General features: G+C 38.2%; 1 protein-coding gene across 1 annotated transcript; it reads right to left on the bottom strand.

The window, feature by feature from the left end:
* Nucleotides 1-6,868: 6,868 nt before the first annotated feature.
* On the bottom strand, nucleotides 6,869-9,856 carry LOC131438555 (calreticulin). Its single transcript, XM_058608657.1, has 3 exons — nucleotides 9,611-9,856; nucleotides 9,351-9,455; nucleotides 6,869-8,425 (listed from the first exon to the last, which is right to left on the bottom strand). The coding sequence occupies exons 1-3, from the start codon at nucleotides 9,696-9,698 to the stop codon at nucleotides 7,392-7,394; spliced, it is 1,227 nt and encodes a 408-aa protein (XP_058464640.1). The 5' UTR covers nucleotides 9,699-9,856; the 3' UTR covers nucleotides 6,869-7,391.
* Nucleotides 9,857-21,955: the final 12,099 nt, after the last annotated feature.

Here is a 21,955-nt window from a genome sequence, read left to right as displayed (position 1 = left end):
TTTATCCGAAAATAGTTTTTGGTTGTTCGAACAGTTATCATATCTGAAAGATCCTTGAAAGTAAATGAGGAACGAAGTATCAAAAATTTGTCATTCGTTGGTTTTCAACAACACAAACATTTATAGTATAAATACACAAGTTGATGACATGTGATAATTTCTTTTAATTGTCTCATTAAAATTCACATTAGCCTATTGCTATCTGTTTAGTCCTGCGGTGTTATTTGCTGTATCTAACAAACGTCTCCATGTAGCTCGATCTATGGCCGCTCTTCGCCAGGCACTCAAGACCCGGATACTCTTTTTCATGTGCCTTCAAGAACCATTTTCACTGGGTCAGATTCATGAACCGTCCGGCATCCTAATTACATGCCCAGCCTATCGTAGCCGTCCAATTTTAGCTGTCTGTACAATAGGTGGTTCTCCAAGCAGCTGTTGCTATTCGTGGTTCATACGCCGTGTTCCATCTGCACTCCGTCATATATGATCCGCAGCACCTTTCTTTCGAAAACACTAAGGGCGCGTTGATCTTCTGCCAACATAGTTCAGGTCCCGTGGCCATAGAGAACAACCGGTCCAATGAGCGTTTTGTAGATGGTTAATTTCGTGCGGTGGCGAACTTTACTTGGTCGAAGGGTATTTTTGAGTCCAAAGTACGCACGATTTCCTGCAAAAATACGCCTCTGAATTTCTCTGCTGGTATCATTACCGGCGGTCACCAGTGCGCCCAAATACACGAAGTCGTCAACCACCTCGATATCGTCTCAGTCTATCAATAATCATGATGACAGGCATAGTGTTTCTTCATTAGAACCGCTTCCTCTCATGGGCACAAGTTGTGGGGAGTGACAAATCAATTCTAGTAACTTTTTTGATGTGAATACTTTTTACGTCTTACTATGGGGCACCTTGTGGGAGAATGGGTAAAATTTCATCGTGAATATCTCGAGTTGTACTAAACACAACATCATAACTTTTTCTCTATGTCAATACGGACGTTCAGGGATAGGAAAGTCAAGATAAGAAAATCATCAAATCGAGATCACTGCCGAAGAAGATCGTTTGTGATCTTTCCCAATAAAGATCACTACTGATCGGATCTATTTTAAGATAAGTTGATCAGTGATCAATAAATCACATCGATCAAAATCGGCACTGATCTTCCGTCACACAAAATCGGAAGTGATTTCGAGCTAAAATGGTTCTTGATTAGATGATTCGATCAGCTTTGATCATGTGGAAGAAAATAACAAATTATCAAGATCAGACATGAGTGCCGATTGATCTACGTCTGAAATCGTTTATCCCCCGCTGACGGGCGTGAAAATTAGTGACAACAACAACCCTACATGAATTTATAACTAAGGATAACGCGTGTCAATGAGACTTTCAAAATCATGGAAAATTGTCAATTTGGTAACTTTTGGGAATGCTCCACGCATACGCTTGGCTGCCAGATGACTGACTAAACGCTAGGACAGGACCTGACAATTGTTAATCCACTTTTAGGATTTCGGACCAGCTCGTGATTGGTTGAAATTGACATAAGCAAGTACAAGTTGTTGAAATCAATATTACTGCAGGGTGGTAGAAAAAGTGTTGTCAGTATCGTCGGTAACAATGTTGCTTGATATTGGATATTTTATTTTTCGGGTCATCTTTTCAAAATTATTTATTTCAATAAGATTTAAGTTCAATTTGTTTTTAAGTCCTGTCAATGCGGAAAGTATACGAGTACATTTAACAATCACTGGATGATACAAAGAGAAAGCCTGAAATCACGAAGTGTGATATGGACGAGAATATTGATTATGTTGGTTGAGAATAGCACCGAATCTTTGGATACTTCTGTATGTTATTATTTTTCTCAAATAGAATATGTTGAATACCGACTTTAGTTAATAAAACTGCAAAAGTTAATTACCCAAAATTGAGCGTTTTAGAAAAATTTTATTAAGCTGTTTCAACTAAACGTTTTCTTCAAAACAAACATCTGATCAAAATGAATCCAGAGCTATATTTTTGACCGATATAACATTTGTCTAAGTGTTTTCAAATGATAAATAATTGCATGTTATAAGGGGAGAAAGTTTTCAGAATGAATAATTATCTCTACTGGCAACAGTGATCCCGAGGCATTTATTATTTACAGCAGGGAGCAACCGGAATAAGAAGAGAAATATTTTTCTGGAAAAAGAAGCCAGTTGTCTGGTCCTGTCCTAGAGTAAACGCTGCCAGCTGGAAAAATATGGTTGGCAGACATTCTGCCTCACCGATGCCAGATATACAACTCAAACGATACCACCGTATCCACCAGGATTTTTCCACATTGCAATCTTTAACATTTTCAGTGAAGGTGAGAAGATGAAAACGCTCGGCTAACTTAGATACAGGCGACTTTGTTTTGTCAAATTGGATTTGACAACCGTCACTGAATCAATTTTGGTAGCCGTCTGGTGGCCATGGCTGCCCAGGTAGCCAAAACGCCGTTTATCAGCAGAGTTGGTAAAAATACCGGTTTCGTTATGACACGGTTTACGTAGTTTCTGTTGTGTATAGATGTTAGTTTTTGTACAATCTTTTAGTTCAGTGTGTAATTTAAAATTAGTTCACTTTCAAGAACTGTCAAAAGAGCTAAAATAAAGTTAGAAAATTTCGGATGCTGGCATTCTCAGTTTGACCGTTAAACCGTATAGTTTAGTTTTCCCTTTAAAATGTTCATTCCGAAAGCCTGATGGAATACTTACCTGGTTACCTGTTGTTGGACCTGTTGGAAGTTGTTGTTTCCTCCGATTGAAAGCTGAATTTGAAAGATAAAGTTTTGTAAAGGTGTGCTGAAATCTTAAGAAAGTAAAATAGACATTTAACAGTTTCAACATATATTCTCGTTTGGCGCATCTCGTGTTCGATTTCGCAATCGGTTGATTAGCACTAAAATGAATACTAGATTAAGAGAAATAAGATGAAGATTAAAGGGAAATAATAAGTTAATCACATTGATGTTGTTAATTTGACAGCCTTCACTACGCAATAGCAATATGCAATGCAAAAATAGCAAAAAAAATCACACCAAATAGTGAATAAAGCGACAAAAGACTTTGTTTTATTTCCAACTGGTTGATACTGATGATGTTGTTCATCAGTGTTGGGAATATCATGATCAGAAAAAGTTCATTTCACTATCACTCGTGAAAAAATCAGTTCAAGAGATATTCTAAAAAACTCAGTGACTGAAAAAATCACTTCCGATATTTCGATTCACGAAACAAACATCCACAAAACTCTGAACCTCGAAGTTCACAAGTGATTTTTTGTGTCAGCGAAATTGACGAATTTCACCCATAGAAATATCGCTAAAGAGATAATCGAAAGGAAGAAGAGTCTCTGATGATAATTAGAACAAGATTGAATTATTATATTTTCATCAATAAAAAATAAATTCACAACTGAACCGCAACTGAGAAATAATGACTGCAATATTTTCGATGCAAGTAGGATGGTTAATATGAACAAACATATTTTGCAAAATTCCAAATAGTTATTATAGCGATGAAAGGCTATTTTAATTACAGCAAGCTTTTTCTATTTCGATTATTTATACTCAGTCCAGCAAGCTATTTAGATTAAACCCAATACAACACTATTTTGCTTGAATTTGATTCATAGAAGTAACAGGAGTGCAGAATTGTCAGTGTTTGAATGGCGCGTTTGAATTGGCATAGTGGTAGTCTGCGCTCCTGTTACTTCTGCATACGTTATTCTAGCTAAATGGCATGGCATGGCTCAGATTTTTAAATCAGCTGTATAACATGTTTCGTTACTTTTTTTTAATAATGTTTGTATTATCATTACAACTATTATTAAGCATTTGCTGCTTTTATTAATAATGTTGTGCCACATAAATTTCAAATACATCACCACTATTGATCCCCTTATCAACCACCTTACGCACACTGAAAATTTTCCGAAAGGTTTAGTTTTTGTTCATCGCCGAATTTATTCATCATATATTCCGCAAAAGGATTGAGATGCAACGGCTATGAATTTACATAGCCGTGATTTCTCAACCCTTGGCAGTATACATGATGAATAAATTCACCGATGATCAGAAACTGAACTTTTCTGAAAATGTTCAGTGCGCGTAGGGGGGTTGAAAAGAGAATGTAATGTAATTCAGCAATACTGTGGTGGTGGAATAATATCTTCAATAAAAGCATCAAGTTCTGTGATTAATAATAGTTATAATGATAGTACAGATATTTATAAAAATCCAATCACAAAGCATTTTATGCAGCTGATAAACAAATATCAGTCAATTTAGCTTGAAAATCATAAGCAGAGGTGACAGGAGCGCAGGCTATCATTACGCTAATTCAAACGCTCCATGCAAGCGCTGCGCATGCTGAGTGTTCGAGATTTGAAGTTTGAATTCATGATAAACAGTGTTTTATCGGGTTTAAACTAAATAGTGCATAGTAACCAACCAGCTGGACTTAAGACAACCTGTCGTCGTCGGGTTTAAACTGATTGTCAAAGTTTTATTATTCTCTAGTCGATCTGAGAGGCGAATAACTACAAAAATTAATAAATCCACTTGATCGAAGGAACGGTTCTTCTTACATCGCATACACTGACGTCTTTTTTACGCGTCTTTTCTATGCGAATTTCCGAAGTTACGCGATTTCCTTGTTTTATCCTAGAAATGCTTGAAACGTCGAGACTCTTAGATCATTTACAATATTTTTCAAAAAAATTTTTTTTTTAGATTACACCAGATCGAAAATTTTAAAAGTTTCAAGGTCGATTTAAAATAAATTTTTTTCAAGGTTATACCAATTCTGCTTTATGCATTTTTAAGATATTTGGCAAAAAAAATTCTTCAGTTTTGTGAGTTTGTTTTATGCGGATTTCCGAAGTTACGCGTTTTTTGTGCGGTTTATTTTGCGGTACACACCCGCGTAAAAAGGGACCTTAGTGTAAACTTACCAATAAACGTTCGAAATGTATAATCTTGTGTAAAGATGTTAGAACGTTAGATTAGAATACATTTTCGTACTCAGGTCAAGATGTGTTCCCCAAGACGTAGTTCGGAGCTGATTGACTTACATGACAACTGACGTACGGAAATGAATAAGTGAAGTTTTTAAGTGATATCTTTTGTCTTTTCTTTTGTAAGTAGTCACAGTGGCAGCAGTCCCTTTCTTCAGTTCTGCACTGGACCCTTTATAGGATTTGCTTCTATGAGCTTCTTTTTTAAATCAACCCACAGACATTCCTAGGCTATGGTGCCCACTTGGTCACTGTTTTTTTGTGCTGATTCAAATAGATTGTATAAAATTATCCTTATAATTTATGGTTGTGTTTATAGTTTAGTTGTTGTTTTTGTAATGACAATGGTCGTAGATCTGGTTTTGCGATAATGTAAATTGTGTGCTCGTGTGTTTTAGCACTTCTTGTAATGGTATTTATGGAATGTAATGGTAATAATTGTAATAGTAATGTAATAATGGTAATAGTAATAACAATAATAATAAACTTTTAAATGGGTTTACCTGTTGGATACTTGGTGTTTTTTTTTACATACTTATCTTATTTGCTATAATTCTCCGTTATTTATTCGTTTCTCTTTTTTTAATATTTCTGGTATTTTGCATCATTCTTCTTTTCCAAGTTTAAGAGCTTCTCTTAGTTCGATTTTCCAGTTTTCTCAGCGTGAATTAATTTCATATGGAATAGAAATGTTGAGTTAGTAATTATTAACACATGCAATTTCCACATACATATACATATACATATGCACGCAAACATACTCACACACATACATACATACATACATACATACATACATGTACTCCCGAAGCAAACATCGTAACATTGAGGTACTGTTTCTATTCTAATAGATTCTCACTAGGGTTAATGTACCAATAGTCATCTCATTAGTAGAGTCACCATGTTATTTGAGCGATTACTCGATTTTCAATTAATGCATTGTGATCAAATCGAATACAATATTTTTGCTTCGGATTTGTGAAGCAATATCGCAGAAAAAGTAGTTCAAAAAATTGTTCAATACTATTGTTATAGCGACGCGGAAACTCGAAGCGAATGCTCCTAATTTCATCTTACTTTTTAAGTCAATCTATCTAACAGAGACAACAGATCTCACTCTAACTAATGATTTCGGTATATGAGATGTCTAATGGAGCTGAGATAAATGAGGGTACCGTTACCATACTTTTATCTCTACTATTGGTCGATCGTTAGTCCTGAGCTGATACGGTGGCCTTTATTACCGTTCTTGCATGCACTTCCTCTTACATTTCACTCACACATCAACTCGCCCATCAGACATCCTTATAGAATGAACTGGATGAACATCGTTTGACAGCTATCAGTGGTTTGCTCATTTGTTCAGTCTGTATTATTTTATTCTATTCTACAATATTCTATCTCATTCCATAGTATTCCATGGTACACAAACCACCAATAAATGTCAAAGATGGACTAAATTTACCGTTCGTTTGATGTCATCGTGTGAAACCCAATTGGGATACATTCACTTCACTTTATTTCCACTTCATACTGGTAATAAGGGCCGGTAGTACGAAAATGAAACATAAAACAGAGCTCAGTTGAGCCCTACCGGCCTCTCCAAACCCCGGATGTTTAGAGCGTAATGCAATCAACATCTTATTCAAGTCGTTCCATAACTTATTCATTTAATTCAATAATGAAGCTAAAAACTGTAACACATATCTTTATCAAATTGTAACGCAATTTAAATGTATCTGATGATGTTTGCAATACCGTCAAGCCCATCAACCACGGGAGGGAATAAGTGATCTTTTGAAGTGATATCGAAACAAAATACTTTTGAATATTCAGCCAGTTTTATTCAGATTTTTTCCTCCTATACTTCTAAAAGTAATTCAATTTGAATTAAACAGAGAAAAAACTTATGTACACGCACATCATACACCTAAATCATGTTTCATTCAGTCGCAATCACAAAAAAGCAATGTGTGTCTTATACTTCTCGCTACCAGTCGGATTCTAAAGTTGCGACAACCTCTCTTCCATAACGTAACCCAGATTAAAATGATTATTCAGACTTTTTCATTTTATTCAAGCACTAAACGCTGATTCGGTAGAACCTTTGCTTTCGTTTGTTGAGGCATTTTTATACTCGCAAGAAAAAAACACTGACTCGTCTCAGATAAATAACAGTGACTATTTGAACATAGTCTTCATACTGTTAGACAACAAAAAAAGAAAGGAAAACGAACAATAAATTGGAAGGATTCAAAGGGAATTGGAACTTAAAAGGGGTAATTTTAGATAGTGACGTTAAATGCACATCCCCTGACAGAAGATCGTACTCCTGCTGGAGCTTACAGCTCATCGTGTCCCTCTTCGTCCACTTCGGTTGCCTCACCGGTTGCATTGTCATCGTCCTCTTCATCGTCCAAATCTTCGTCGTCTTTCTCAGCTTCGGCCGCTTTAGCTTCCTCCTCAGCCTTCTTTCGCTCTTCGGCCTCCTGGGCTTCCTTGATTTTTTTCTCACCCTCTTGGGTATCCTTGAAAGTAGCTGCCGCCTTTTTGGCCTCTTCTACGTCGTTTGTGATCATGAAGTTATCGAAGATAGTGCCAGATTTCACCTGCCACAGATCAAGACCAACGGCGCAAACTTCTTCGCGCAGATACAAAGTGTTGTCTTCGGTATATTCCGGATTGTCGATTTCGGGATGAACCCAGACACCCTTGTAGTTGGGATTATCGATTTGTTTCGGCTTCCATTCGCCCTTGTATTCTGGGTTGTCAATCATCGGTGGTTCCCATTCACCATCCATTTCATCGTCCCAATCATCCGGCTTGGTAGCATCTGGATCCGGAATGTGTTCTGGTTTGTCCCAGTCCTCTGGCTTGGTGTCTTCCGGATCGGGAATGGTAGCACGATCATCCCAGTCTTCCGGTTTCTTGGCTTCTGGATCCTTGATCTTTTTCGGGGGCAGGAAGTCCCAGTCATCTTCGAGTGATCCCGACTCAACCTTCTCATTGTCGATCAAAACTTCGTACGTGTTATCCGACTTCACTATCAGCGTGTAGAAATGGGTGTAGACATCGTCCTTGCAGCGAATATCCTTGTTTATCAGATGGTTCTTGCCCTTGTAGCTGAAGATGACGTGCACCTTCTTGGTGCCCGGTCCGCAAATGTCCGGCCCGAACATAACCAGATACGGTGAGTCACCGTGCAAATTTTTCTGCTCCAGAGCACAGTCGAACACTTTCAGGTAACCGCCACCACAGTCAATGTTCTGTTCATGTTTAACCGAAAACTGGATGACCAGGGTATCGTCCTTGTTCGAGAATGGTTGGAACTTGGTAGACAAAGCGTAGAACCGGGCATCCTGGGAAGTTTGCAGACCTGTTGAATTGAAATATAAGAGATTGTATCATATATTTTTTTTACTATAATTAGTAGAACATCGTTCTCATTTTAATGAAAAGATAAAATCGACAGTACTAATGAACCAGGAAAAAAGTTACAGGCATGTGCTCATCGTTAAACCACCAATAGGGGACAAGGTGATTCATACCTCATCATGCGTGACATACTTCTAGGCATCAATCACTAATGACCCGGCTAAACGATTATCACGAATAAATTACACTTGCAATGTTTGAAAGCCTGATGGTACCGAACACAGTTTTTTACTATCACCGATTGTGACATTGTTCAACTCTGAACTACATAATTCACAAAACATGAACACAGAATATCGTTTAACTATCGAAACTTCTAGAAACAGCACACCAGCCAGCGATGCCGACATTGGCATGGTGTGTAGAGCAGTCAGACATCACTGGTTTTAATCTATAGCCGTGGTAGCTGTATGTGTGTGTTGCCAGGTTGGCCGTTCTTATAGAAGGAAACTTGAAAGAACGTTGGATTGCAAATTCTACGTACATACGTGGCATAGAATGGAAAACGGAATGAAAAGTACAATGACCAAGGTACGATAATGAGAGTATCACTTTCATTCAAGTTACTCGAGACGGGTGGGCACGTCACTCTTAACTAACACTTGTGCGTTATGCGTATGATTTCTCAACCATGAAGAGAATATGCTTATCTATTGCAACATTATCAAATCGAACCAATAAAAAGTTAAGTTGGAATAAGTTTATCTCTATTAATTCAAAATTGAGCAACGAGATGATTGAACTTATGCAATATGACCGACTAACGGGAATGCCTAACGGTCAATTTAAATGACACGTAGGTGATAATTTGTCGGTCTAGTTCCCACGTCTAACAAATTATCATCAAATACAGAAAGTTTATTCACCTTTATCGGTTTCCTCGTTGTTGAAGAACTTGCCGGCAGTTCGAACGAATTTTCCATATTCCACTCCCTTGTGCTCACTCTGAACCCAGTTCTTCTCCCACGAATCTAGAAACAGAAATAGATATAAGAAACATTTTTAGATATGATGTAGTTACGGACGAAGCGTAATAATTTTTTTTTATATACGTTTGCTTCCGTCTGTTGGTGCCGGGATGCTTTAAATGTTGAAAATAACCATTAAGCTCAAACCAAATGCTTACCATCTTTGAATCCTTCCTCGAAGTATACCTCTGCCACTACCAGACCAATTACTGATAGGGCTACTAGAACCTTGCCGAAAGCATGCATACTGAAAACCTACTCCTCACTATGTTGTTCTAGTTAACTTCGGATCCTGGATTTAAAAAAAATCACTTCAATCCTTTGCACTGATCCACACCGGTATCGCTCGGCGATCCGCTTTTCCTGCCTGACTGTTCAACTACGAATGAAGATACACCCAACTGCAACCGATTATGTACACCGGTTGGTGCGGCTGCGCTGGATGGCTTCGAAACCTCTTTACATCGGTGGTGCCTCTGGTGGCGCTTGCTTGAAACAACAGCCGCGTAGCAAAGAACAGACACTTGTTTTCTATGTGTGTCTCGCTTCCTCTTTAGCAGAAACGAAACAAAACTATGCGAACGTAGTGCGGTTCACGAAAACTGTAGGGCAGGGCTGCCGATTGCTGGACGTGGTCCTATAGGTGACAAACGTGAAGCTTACGTGGCTTTCCTATCTGAAATAAAACATATTTAGACAGTTTAGTTTATGCTCCATATTAACATAAAACCAATTTTAGTTCTAAAAATCTACGCCCGAAACAATTGCTTTCACTTAAATTCAATTTTCGGTGATGTATAGCAATCAAACGTACGTTAAATTCTTCGACGTTTATAGTTAACATAAAACAAAACCATACAATGCACGCTAGTGCAGGAAACTTCAGTGTAATTTTTATTCAACCGAACAATCCTACAAAACTTTCCACCCGTACCGATCACCATCCACTGCCTTTCACCCTATGCTTGTTTATATCTCGACAGATGGAGAGCTGCGATTGGTCCGCGTTTCTCCAATCAGCGGGTCACACTTTTCAACCAGTACCAGTTTGTGTTCGATTCCGTGCCAACGTGCACATCGCTGACATCGCCGAAAGGGAAGTGGATCTCATTCGAGCAGTTTCTGCTGGCAAAAATGCGAGCAAGGGTGAACGGGTTGATTTTCGTCGATTGGTTGAATTACATCTTACCGTTTATTCAATTTAAAATATATAGACATGTTGGAAGTGATCTAGCTTGGAAAGTTTGTTTTTAAAATTTCAATTGTTATCAACTTTTTTTTTAATTTAATAACATAATTTATAAAACACACTGGATAAGCTCTAAGATACCGAAGGCAAGTTGTCATCCAATTGTATTGTTTCTGGATCTTTCTCGTTTATTAAATAAGAGAATCACAAAATTAAAACTTTGTTTCATGCTATTAATTGAAGTTATGAGATTAAGGTGGAAGATGCATGTTTTGCCTTTCTCATACAGGAAGGATATTTTTTTTACTTTTCAGTATTGCCATTTAAGAAAAAGCTGAAAACTTATGTGGACTTGACACGTCATTGATGACAATTATGTGTTTTAAATTGTCGAGTAAAAAAAAGGTTTTAAATTCTTGGAATTTGGCTGGCTAAATCTTTTTAAAAGTTGATGTTGAATAATCTATATTACAAAACTGCTGCTGACCTTTTTTTCCACGAAGATTCAGCCAATGATAATGAGTTAAACAGGCTAATCTAGTAAAATCCACTTATTCGTATAAGCGCTCGTACAAAAATAAACTTTTCGTTTCGAGTGAATAAAAGTTTTTATAATGCGTTTTTCGAAATAACGATAAGTCATCTGTCAGCATTCACTTTGAAGAGGAGCTGCAGGAGAACCATTGCAAATAGAGTAATAATTTTAATACCAAACGAAATAGAAAACTTTTCATGTTTGGTTACTGTTATGACTAACTCTCAGCGAGTACCGAATTCTTCGAAATGTTGACAGGTGGCTTATTGGCCTTCGGGAGTCAATTTTGACAAGTGACTTATTGGCCGTTTAAAAAACGCGGGTACAGTAGCGCAATGATTTATGAATTTATTTATGGGGGTTTTATTTATTATAAAACATTGAATATTGTGATGCATTCACGATGCATATGTTTGAGTGAAGTACTCTTTAATTCGAGAGCCTCTCTTGCACCATTTCATTACGTATTATCCATCTAAAGCAATACATTGAACGATAACAGATTCTTACGGCTGGCCACCGGAAATTTTCTACGAAATATTTCGGCAGAAAATAACTGCGTAGTGCCAAGCGAAAATGTAAATGACAGTTGCCTGAATGAATTTCGGTAAACGCATTTGCTGATTTCGGGATAATTGTTAATCACCGATGCGTTCAACACAAATCTCGGCAAAAAGATGCACTTTACCGAAAGTTCAGTAAATTAGCAAAACGAATTTCGCAAAACATAATATTGATGACTGTGCAATCAACAAAATTGTGTGTTACCGATCTGTCTCGGCATTTTATTTTACCGAGCTCGATTGGTTTTAAATGTGTATGTCGGTTTTTAAGCCTTGGTCTGAATAAGAGTATCTGCATACATCTGCATATCATAAATTCTCTGCTGAGTTCAATAGTTTTAATGTAATGATTACAAATTTCAATAAAATAGGACCTAAATAGGAATTTCCAGCGATCCAGTGTCCGGATTATCAAACACTTTATTATAACCTGCTTGCGAATGTCACACGAGTGAATGAACCGACCTTTAATGTCGACAGCAAGATAAAACCTGAAACGAACCAAGGTTAGTTACTTGCCTTGCACTGAACACCTGTAGGTTGAGCTAAAAGGTTCAATTCTAAAACTAAAACAGTCCGTTCAATGATAATGAAACTATGATCTTAGCTATAAACAAATGATTTGACAGTAAATTGATTTTTCATACCCAATTTATTCATTTTAATTAATGTAGATTTTCGAAACATTTTATCAGAAACAGTCTATTCACCACGAAGAACAAAATCTGGTACTTTTGACCTCTTCGTCCCCCCTCGTAGACTTTCGTATACTTTTCATATATCTCCACCGTATAAAATAAACAAATTGAAATGGCAGCTGATTAAGTTGAACTGAGAAATTTGCACTAGCTGTTTAATTAGAACTGCTTTGCAATAACGAGTCAAAGACGAAACTTACCAAAAAAGGTTATTCGCGTTTTGTACAATTGCCCGTCCAAAATTTACAATTGATTCGATCTAGAATATAGAGACAATTAAATATTTTATAGCATTCCAAGACAATCATTTTATCACGGAAATTGGCCGATCTAAAACCTTGCTTATAGAAGGGAAAAATAGCGCATCATTACACGAAAATTGCGCGATACTTGATGGCATCAAATGTATCGTGTTGAACGCAATCAAAATGATTGTCGCTGTTTTCCAGTTTTCAACTGCAGCGTATGACAAGGTTGGCAATACCAAGTGAGAATGGAAAAAAATGTTTGGCCTTTCTCATATAGAAAGGTTATGCAATCATTGCGAAAACCGACTTTTGAACCGAGTGTCATATACCATTCACTTCGTCGAGTACGCAAAATGTCTTCTCCGAGGTGGCTGAACCGATTTTCACAAACCTAAAAAAACAAATTCCAGAATATTGTTTGAATCCGACTTCCGGTGCTGGAGTTATGGGGTAAATTGAGCAAACAAATATGAAAATAAGTACACCAACTTTTCTAGGAGATGGCTGAATCGATTTTCACAAATCTAAATTCAAATGAAAGGTCTTTCAGTCCAATACAAAACTCCCAAAGTTTGTTTGTATCTGACCTACGGTTCCGGAATTACAGGATGATTAGTATAAAAATTCCAATTTCAAATTACTTACTCACCTTCTCCAGAGATGGCGTGACCGATTTTTACAATCTTCGATTCAAATCAATGGTCCTATACAACATTTCTGAATTATCTGGATCCGACTTCCGATTCCAAAATAACAGGATAAAGAGTGTTGAATCAAGCAGTCATACAGAGCAGTGATGAAAAACACGGAGAAATGGGGTTTCTTGGGACTCAAATCAGTTCCAATCGATAGGCCTTGTCAGTTGACGGCCAAACGTATTCATTTCGGCTAAACCAGTCCCCGGCTTCTGGTTCCGGAAGCACCGGAAATAGTGGTCAAAAACTCTAAAATGGAAATAGTGGTCACAAACGATAAAACCGATTTTTACAAGCTTCAAATAAAAGGTCTTATGATTCCATACATAACTACTAAAAGTCATTTGGATTTGATCTGGTTGGAACTTTGATTTAAATAATCGTCTTATTATCCTATTGAATGAGATTGAATTTTTTCCGAATCCGACTTCCAGGGCAATGAAAGCTAAAAATGTCTAACCTTCATATAGTTGACGAAACAAAATAAGTACAATATTTTCGAAGCAGATTGTGAAACTATTCGAACTTGTAGGCCTAGCTCATAACCCTAAAAACTTACTGCAACTGCGACCGTCTCCCAATTCCGGTTCCGAAAACAGTTATCCAAATTATCCAATATGAAACTTGCATCGATTTATCGTGGAATGTTAATGATAAAGGCACCATTAGAACACTAGGTGGATTAAAACAGAATTCAGGTTCATATCTAGCGATTTTCCAACTTTTGAATCCCACCCGAAAATTAATTTTCCGGTTGCTCTACGAAACACACATCCATGCTGTCGATAGAGTAGAATATTGTATTGATTGTTCATCTGTGGAGGTTTGGGAATTGATTGTTGTCCAAGAGAACCAAATCGGACGAATAATGGGGAAGCAATTGAATCCCTAAATCGTTGATTTTAGCCTTTTCATGCCAGTGCTTTTTCAGGTAGAGATATTTTTTATTGTTTCATATGAAATAGTTTCGCAACGATTTTGGCTAAGAATCGCTTTAATATTGCGCAGTCATTCTCGTTTTTTCTCTTTTGGGGTAAACAAAGAGCAGGAAAAGTATATTGAAAAATCCAAAAAACCGAAGTCAGGACCTTTTCATAACCCATTGAGCGTTCGTAGGCCGATTTAGAGCACTCGTGTCGGCTTCAGTTATTTTCCGGGCACTCACTCTGTTCTCTGGCGTGTAATATTGAATTCACACCCTCAAAATCAATTCTCGAGCTCGGTAAAGTAAAATGTTGAGACAGATCGGCGACACATAATTTTGCTGATTGCTATGTTTTCCGAGATTCGTTTAGTAGATTTTCTGATTTTTCGGCAAAATGCATCTTTATACCGATATTTGGCAAAATCTTGTGCTGAGCTCATCAGCGTTTGCCAATTATCCTGAGGTCAGCAAATACGTTTACCGAAATTTCGAAATATGTGTTAGCTTTAGCCGAAATTCGGCAAGACAACTGTCACTGCGGAGCTATTTTCTGACGAAATATTTTGGAGAAAGACAAAAACATGTAATGAAGGAATGGTTTCGTCGGATACGTCACCTATACTGTTATATCTCCGAAACAGGAAGTGAAAGCCAATTGATTTTCGAACTTGATTCACATCCCAGTAGTAGCTTTCAAGCGAGCCTAAGCTTGTTAAAATCGGTTCAGCCATCTCCGAGAAAATTGTGTGGATAGAAATCTTTTTAAAAAAGTGCACACTCACAGACATTTTCCGATCTCGTCGAGCTGAGTCGAATGGTATATAGCACCAGGGGTCTCCGAAGCTCCAATCAGAAGTCGTTTTTTCCAGAAATTCTAATACCTTTCTATAGAGAAAGGCAAAATAAAATGTTAAATATTGCATCTGATTTATTTTTGCAATATATTTTTTTTTAACCTGACATTAGAAGCTGTTTTAGGTGTTAATTTTATTAGCGCCTTTTTTAAATTAAGAAGAGCTAAAACAATTTATAGACATTAAAAACAAATTTCAAACTTTTGATGCCAAATAATGCCCATGCGATAACCGGTTCGAGAACATGAAAATTTACTCATAATGAACTTGCTCGTTCTCGAGATATTTGGATATAATATTCAACGTATTCATTTTTTGTGTTGAATTGTGCAACTTTAGTAAGCTCTTGGAAATTGTATATTTGATTGTGAATAACGGTCTGTTCTTGTACGTGTAGACTTGTTAAAAAGACGCTGTTGATTCAAAACCTACACGCTTCGAAAAAGTTACTCAAAGTTTGAGTACTAGTTACTCATTTTCAAATGATACATGGAAACGTCAAAAATTGAGTAGTTATCATCAATGATATTGAGTAACTCCTACTCTAAATTTGAGTTTAACGCAATAATTCGTTTTTTTTTGTTACTATTCGCAAGATCAGTCTAAAAGTTGTAATAACCATTTGTAGCAACAGGTTGTATATTTTGTTAGTGAGATCGCGTATTTCGAGGGTGAGTCGCTCAACACAAACGGTGTTGTGTCTACAAAAACCGGAATGATAAACTCCGTGTTGTGCTTTAAAATGAAACCGAATATGCTCAAATGTCATTTATGAGGAATAAGTGTATGATTGGTGCCTGAGCATAACTGACATGTATGTTAATTTGCGATTGACACACTACTCCAAGCAACCACCACTTGATATAGTATTGAGTTCAATTACTTAATATTTTAATACAATACACTCAGAAAAGGAGCATTTTTTTTGCAAATTTGGTATATGTGAAATAAAATTTCACTCAAAATTTGAGTGATAGTTACTCTATTTTTTGTACATGTATAAATAAAGCATTGCTCAGTAAATGAGTAGATTTCACCCAAATATCGTTTCCAGTGGAAGAACTCAAATTTGAGTAACTTCGGAGTTACTCTAAATTAGAGTTGTTCCACTTTTACAGTCGGCTGCTCGGCCATCCATGGAAGTTGACCATCAATGTCAACTTCCCTCTCTGAGCAGCCTAGATAGCCGTGTAGTGTCGGTAGCGGTTTCCCAACTGGCTAAGAATAACGCTACGGTCCACCTGTACCGGTGGTATAAGTCCACCAAACAGGTAAGCCGTGTGGCATCCGGCGGAATTATTTTTTTTACCAAGAATTGATCCACTGGTTTCCTGTTCCATGTCGTAAAAGGCCACAAAAATAGGAACTCCTAAGCCAAGGTGTATTTCCGTGCCGATGGCTGAATGGCTGCAGGAGGTTAAACAATGCAGTCGTGAACGGAATATCTTGGGGTGTTCCCTTACTGTGTTAAGCGAAGCTCTGGCACAGTGGACGACTTCTTTCTTCGCAACTCGTGGGATTTAAATGATAATAACATTTAAAAAATCCTTACATGGTTCGCTATAGGCGATTATAAGCCAATATATTTGTTATTTTTACGTTTCGTCTTTGACTCATCAGTGCAGAGCAGTTCAAATTGAACTGCTTAGTGCTAAACTCGGCAGTTCAATTTGAACCGCTAAGCAGACGTAAAGTTTCTGCTACTTACAGAACACTTTTTTGTTTTGCAACGAAGTGCAATGTCTTTTCTGACGTGCCGAACGAAAACGTGTTTTCGACTATTTCTGGCCGATGCAGGTATGGTCATTTAGGGGTTAGCCAACGGTTATGTGCCCTAGCGCAATATATTTGGTTTCTTGTAGTTGTTGTACGGTTGGTGCTGGAGGTGGAATGTTCGTTACTCTAATTTATAATGGTTAGAGTGGCACAAATCAATCTTCAGCATAAACGTACAGCAACTATGAATCTATCCAGACTTCTTCAAGAAGGTAAAGCTTCTATAGCTTTGGTTCAAGAACCATATTTCCAAAAGGGAAACTTCTACGTTGGAAAATTGTTAAACCCAGTCTTTGTTGCCTTCAACAAGATCGGTATGACAAATCCACGTGAAATGCCTCGAGCATGCATACTTGCAAATAGTGCTCTCGATGTTTCTCTCATATCGGAGCTCACAACTCGGGATATTTGTGCTGTCACAGTTAGTATGACTATTGATGGCATAGACAGGAAATATGTCTATTGTTCGGCATATTTACCGCATAACCAACCTTCGCCAAGCGATGACTTCAAAAAGGTTGTATCATACTGCTGCAAGAGTGATATACCGCTTGTAATCGGCAGTGACATAAATGCTCACCATATCATTTGGGGCAGCACAGATATAAATTCGAGAGGCTCTGATATGATGGAATTCGTGAGCAGTACAAACCTGCACATAGTCAATGCAGGAAACCGCCCAACTTTTGCGAGATCTGGAAGAGAGGAGGTTTTGGACGTAACTCTCTGCTCTGATAGAATTGCGCATGAGTTGGTGAATTGGCTCGTCTCCGATGAGCTCGAACCTTCGTTGTCTGATCATAAGTACATATTCTTTGATCATTCAAACGTTAAATTTGATATTGTCACATATCGTAATCCCAAATCTACAAACTGGGACCTCTATGAAGAGGGCTTGGCGACTAGATTTTACGGGTACCAACCAACAATTGAAACCCCAATTGATTTGGAAAATGTTGTCGACGAGACAAATTCACTCATAGTTGCAGCATATGAAGAGGCTTGTCCACTTCGGATTGTGCGAGCTACTAGAGGAACTCCTTGGTGGAATGCTGAACTTGCTAGACTAAGGAAACTATGCAGAAGAGCTTGGAAACACCGACGCAGAGATGGGTCGGAGGCATTCGTGTTGGCTCGAAGGGCTTACAAAAATGCTCTTCGATCGTCTGAGCGAAGTGGTTGGAAAAGCCTCTGCACAAATGTCTCTAGTCTCAACGAGGCTAGCAGATTAAATAAGTTACTTTCGAAGTCTAAGGACTTTAATGTCAGTTTCTTAAGAACTTCAGATGGTGAACACTTGTCTGATGAAAGTGATGTACTTCACTGCCTTTTTAACACTCACTTTCCAGGATGTATGGATCCATCACCGACAGCTCTTCCCGAGACTTTTTCAGGTAGTTACGATTCTTGGGCCCTTGCTCGAAGCGTTGTGACGATTGAATCGGTCAAATGGGCAGTTGAGAGTTTTGCTCCGTACAAATCTCCTGGAAAGGATGGAGTTTTCCCAGTGTTACTGCAGAAAGGGTATGAACATTTCAAACATGTTTTGAAGAAAATACTTACTTTTAGTGTTGCGACTGGATATATTCCAAGAGCCTGGCAGGAAATAATTGTCAAATTTATTCCCAAAGGCGGTCGCGACACTTATGAGGAAGCGAAGAGTTTCAGGCCTATCAGTCTTAGCTCATTTCTTCTTAAAACAGTGGAACGCATAGTCGATCACTATATCAGGAATGTTAGTCTGGGCGTGCAACCGCTACATGGAATGCAACATGCTTACCAGCGTGGAAAGTCCACTACAACCCTGTTACATGATGTTGTGTACAACATTGAAAAAGCTTTTTCACAAAAGCAATCTTGCTTGGGAGTTTTCCTAGATATTGAAGGTGCCTTTGATAACGTGTCTTTCAATTCAATTCTGGAAGCAGCCCGTGGTCATGGCATACCTTCAAGTATCACAAATTGGATACACGCAATGCTTAGCAATCGACTTCTTTGTTCATCGCTTCGGCAAGCAGAGATTAGAAAGCTGAGTGTCTGTGGGTGTCCTCAAGGTGGTGTACTATCCCCACTTTTATGGAACCTAGTTGCTGATGGTTTGTTAAGGAAACTTAATAACCTTGGATTTCCGACTTATGGTTTTGCCGACGATTATCATATATTGATGACCGGTATAAGCATTAACACTCTCTTTGATTTAATGCAGCAAGCCCTGCGATCTGTTGAACAATGGTGTTGTCAGGTTGGATTGTCTGTAAATCCGGGCAAAACATCAATGGTGCTTTTCACTCATCGTAGGATAATCACAGGAGCTCGTCCGTTACAGTTCTTCGGTTCAGAGGTCACTGTGGTCGATCAAGTTAAATACGTCGGGGTTATTCTTGACTCAAAACTGAATTGGTCTGCTCACATTGACTTCAGGATTAAGAGAGCTTGTATGGCTTTCGGCCAATGCAGACGAGCTTTTGGAAAATCATGGGGACTCAAACCCAGATATATTCATTGGATCTACACAACTATTGTTAGACCAATTTTAGCATATGGTTGTCTTGTATGGTGGCAGAAAGGAGAAGTCGCGACAGTTCAGTCAAAGCTAAATCATCTCCAAAGGATGGTCCTAATGGCGATGACAGGAGCATTCACGACAACTCCTACTGCTGCTCTAGAGGCGCTACTGTGCATTAAACCACTACATGTGTTCCTAAAACAAGAAGCATTATCTTGTGCATACCGTCTTAAGGTTACAGGGCTTTGGAACAGTAACCCATTAGATTAAGCTACCAGCCACACTCGCTTGTGGTCTCAAATGGTTACATGGGATGAGTATTTACTCGCTCCTAGTGACCTAACTCTCACATGCAGTTTTCCTTTCAAAACATTCCATGTGAGCTATCCTCTTCGTGAGGAATGGTTGTCTGGAACGACAACTTGATGAACACATAGTTTGTTATACGGACGGTTCTCTGTTGAATGGTCGTGCTGGTGCTGGTGTCTACTGTCGTGAAATGAGGCTGGAGCAGTCTCATTCACTTGGTAGATACTGTACTGTGTTCCAAGCAGAAATCTACGCGATTCTGTGTGGAGTACAATCGGCACTTCAGCAGAGGATCTGTGGTAAACGAATTTATTTTTGTTCCGACAGTCAGGCAGCCTTAAAAGCACTCAGTTCGAATGACTCACGGTCGAATCTAGTGATCGCATGTCGAACTCAAATTGAAGACCTCAGCATTTCAAATGCTGTTTACTTCTTATGGGTACCCGGCCATTCTGGTATTACTGGAAATGAATGGGCTGATGAGTTGGCTAGAGCTGGTGCAACGAATGATTTCGTTGGTCCTGAACCAGCTTTACCACTTTCAACTAGTTGGATAAATCACAAGATTCGTTCTTGGGCTGTATCCAAACATGCCAGCTACTGGCGCAGCTTGCAAACTTGCGCTCAGACAAAAGCATTTCTACCAGATTTAAATCTGAAAATGTCAAAGTGTCTACTGCATTTCTCCAAGCAACATTGCAGTATTCTGGTCAGAGCTCTGACTGGACATTGCAAACTCAATTATCACATGGCTACTATTCAACGTGCTGAGTATTATTCGTGTGATTTGTGTGAATGCGATTATGGTACTTCATATCATCTGATATGTAACTGTCCCGCATTGACGCAGCTACGTATCCGGGTTTTTGGTTCTCCATACATGGTTGAGTCTGTGTATGCGGAGCTAAAATTGAAGGATATTCTCTCGTTTCTCACCCAATGTGGTAAGGAGCTATAGGCAGAAGGGTTCATCGTTCTTCCTGGAGTGAATGAATCCCTTCTGTATTCACCTTAAATAGGGTTTAGCAGATTGTTTGGCATTCTTTAGGGGGTGCCGAATTTACTTCTGCTCGTACATACTGCGAATCGTTCTGCATTCTTCCGGGAGTTCAGAATGGTGTCGCTTTTGTAAGATCTCTAAATCCTCTCGTGGGTTGGAGGTTTTATTAACAGCGGACTGTTCGGGACCTCGTAGAGGTTCAGAATTTACTTCTGCTTCCACTAAATGTGATCCTCAGCAGATTGTTCGGCATCCCTTAGGGGTGCAGAATTTACTTCTGCTTTTATGTGTTTTTGTGTCGTCAATTTTTCCCATCCTCCTAGTCCAACCCTTACCATTTCCTTTCAATCCTTCCCTCTTATATATCGGGAAAATGATGCTAAAAACAAATTGATGGCAAGGCACAAATCTCCAAATATCAAGGGGAACGTGCCATTTGAGCCAATTTGTTCTGATTCCTGATACTCTAAATTAGAGTTGTTCCACTTTTACTGTAGATGAGTGAGATCTTACTCATTTTTGAGTAACTATTTTTAAGCGTGTAAGTTATTCAAATGTCATATCTACACACTTAGAAAATTTCGCACAATTCGGTAATCTTTTACCGAATTTTCAACAGCTGAACGTTCGGTAATCAGTTCGGTAATTGAATTGATTACCGATCGTTCGGTAATTGCTGAACTGTCAGACAACTACCGTAAACTGTAAACCAAATGGATTTTTTGTTTTTTTTTTTATTTTCCTTTGGTTAGAATTCTTTTATTATCGGATTTTAGAAAACTACACATATTCACAAAAACGAATGAAGAAAATTCCAACCTGCTGTGGTTTTATTCCATGAAAAAAGGGTCAAATGTTCCGGCTGACCGGAATTATGAGCACCTTCCAAAACACTGCACAATCCATCGAGTCCACCAGAAATTACCCTTGAACGATTTGTGTAGGCAGCAAGTGGACAAGTGATACACAATTATTTTCTGCCTATAAGGAAACAAAAAGTTTTTAGAGGTTCTAATGTTTTGAAAACTTTAGCACCTGTACCTCAATTCATTCGATGAACTCTGCAAGATTTTTTTTGTTTGGTTAATAAAAATACACTTACTGAAAATTTTATCAACTGTTTGACAGTTAGTTTTCACGACAATCAGTATTTACAGAAGTTCGGATATTGGAAGATTATTTTACCATACGGACGGTATGGGTTT

The sequence above is a fragment of the Malaya genurostris genome, chromosome 1 (assembly GCF_030247185.1).
Source record: "Malaya genurostris strain Urasoe2022 chromosome 1, Malgen_1.1, whole genome shotgun sequence".
In the NCBI taxonomy this organism is placed as follows: domain Eukaryota; kingdom Metazoa; phylum Arthropoda; class Insecta; order Diptera; family Culicidae; genus Malaya; species Malaya genurostris.
This window is presented reverse-complemented; position numbering and strand designations above follow the sequence as displayed.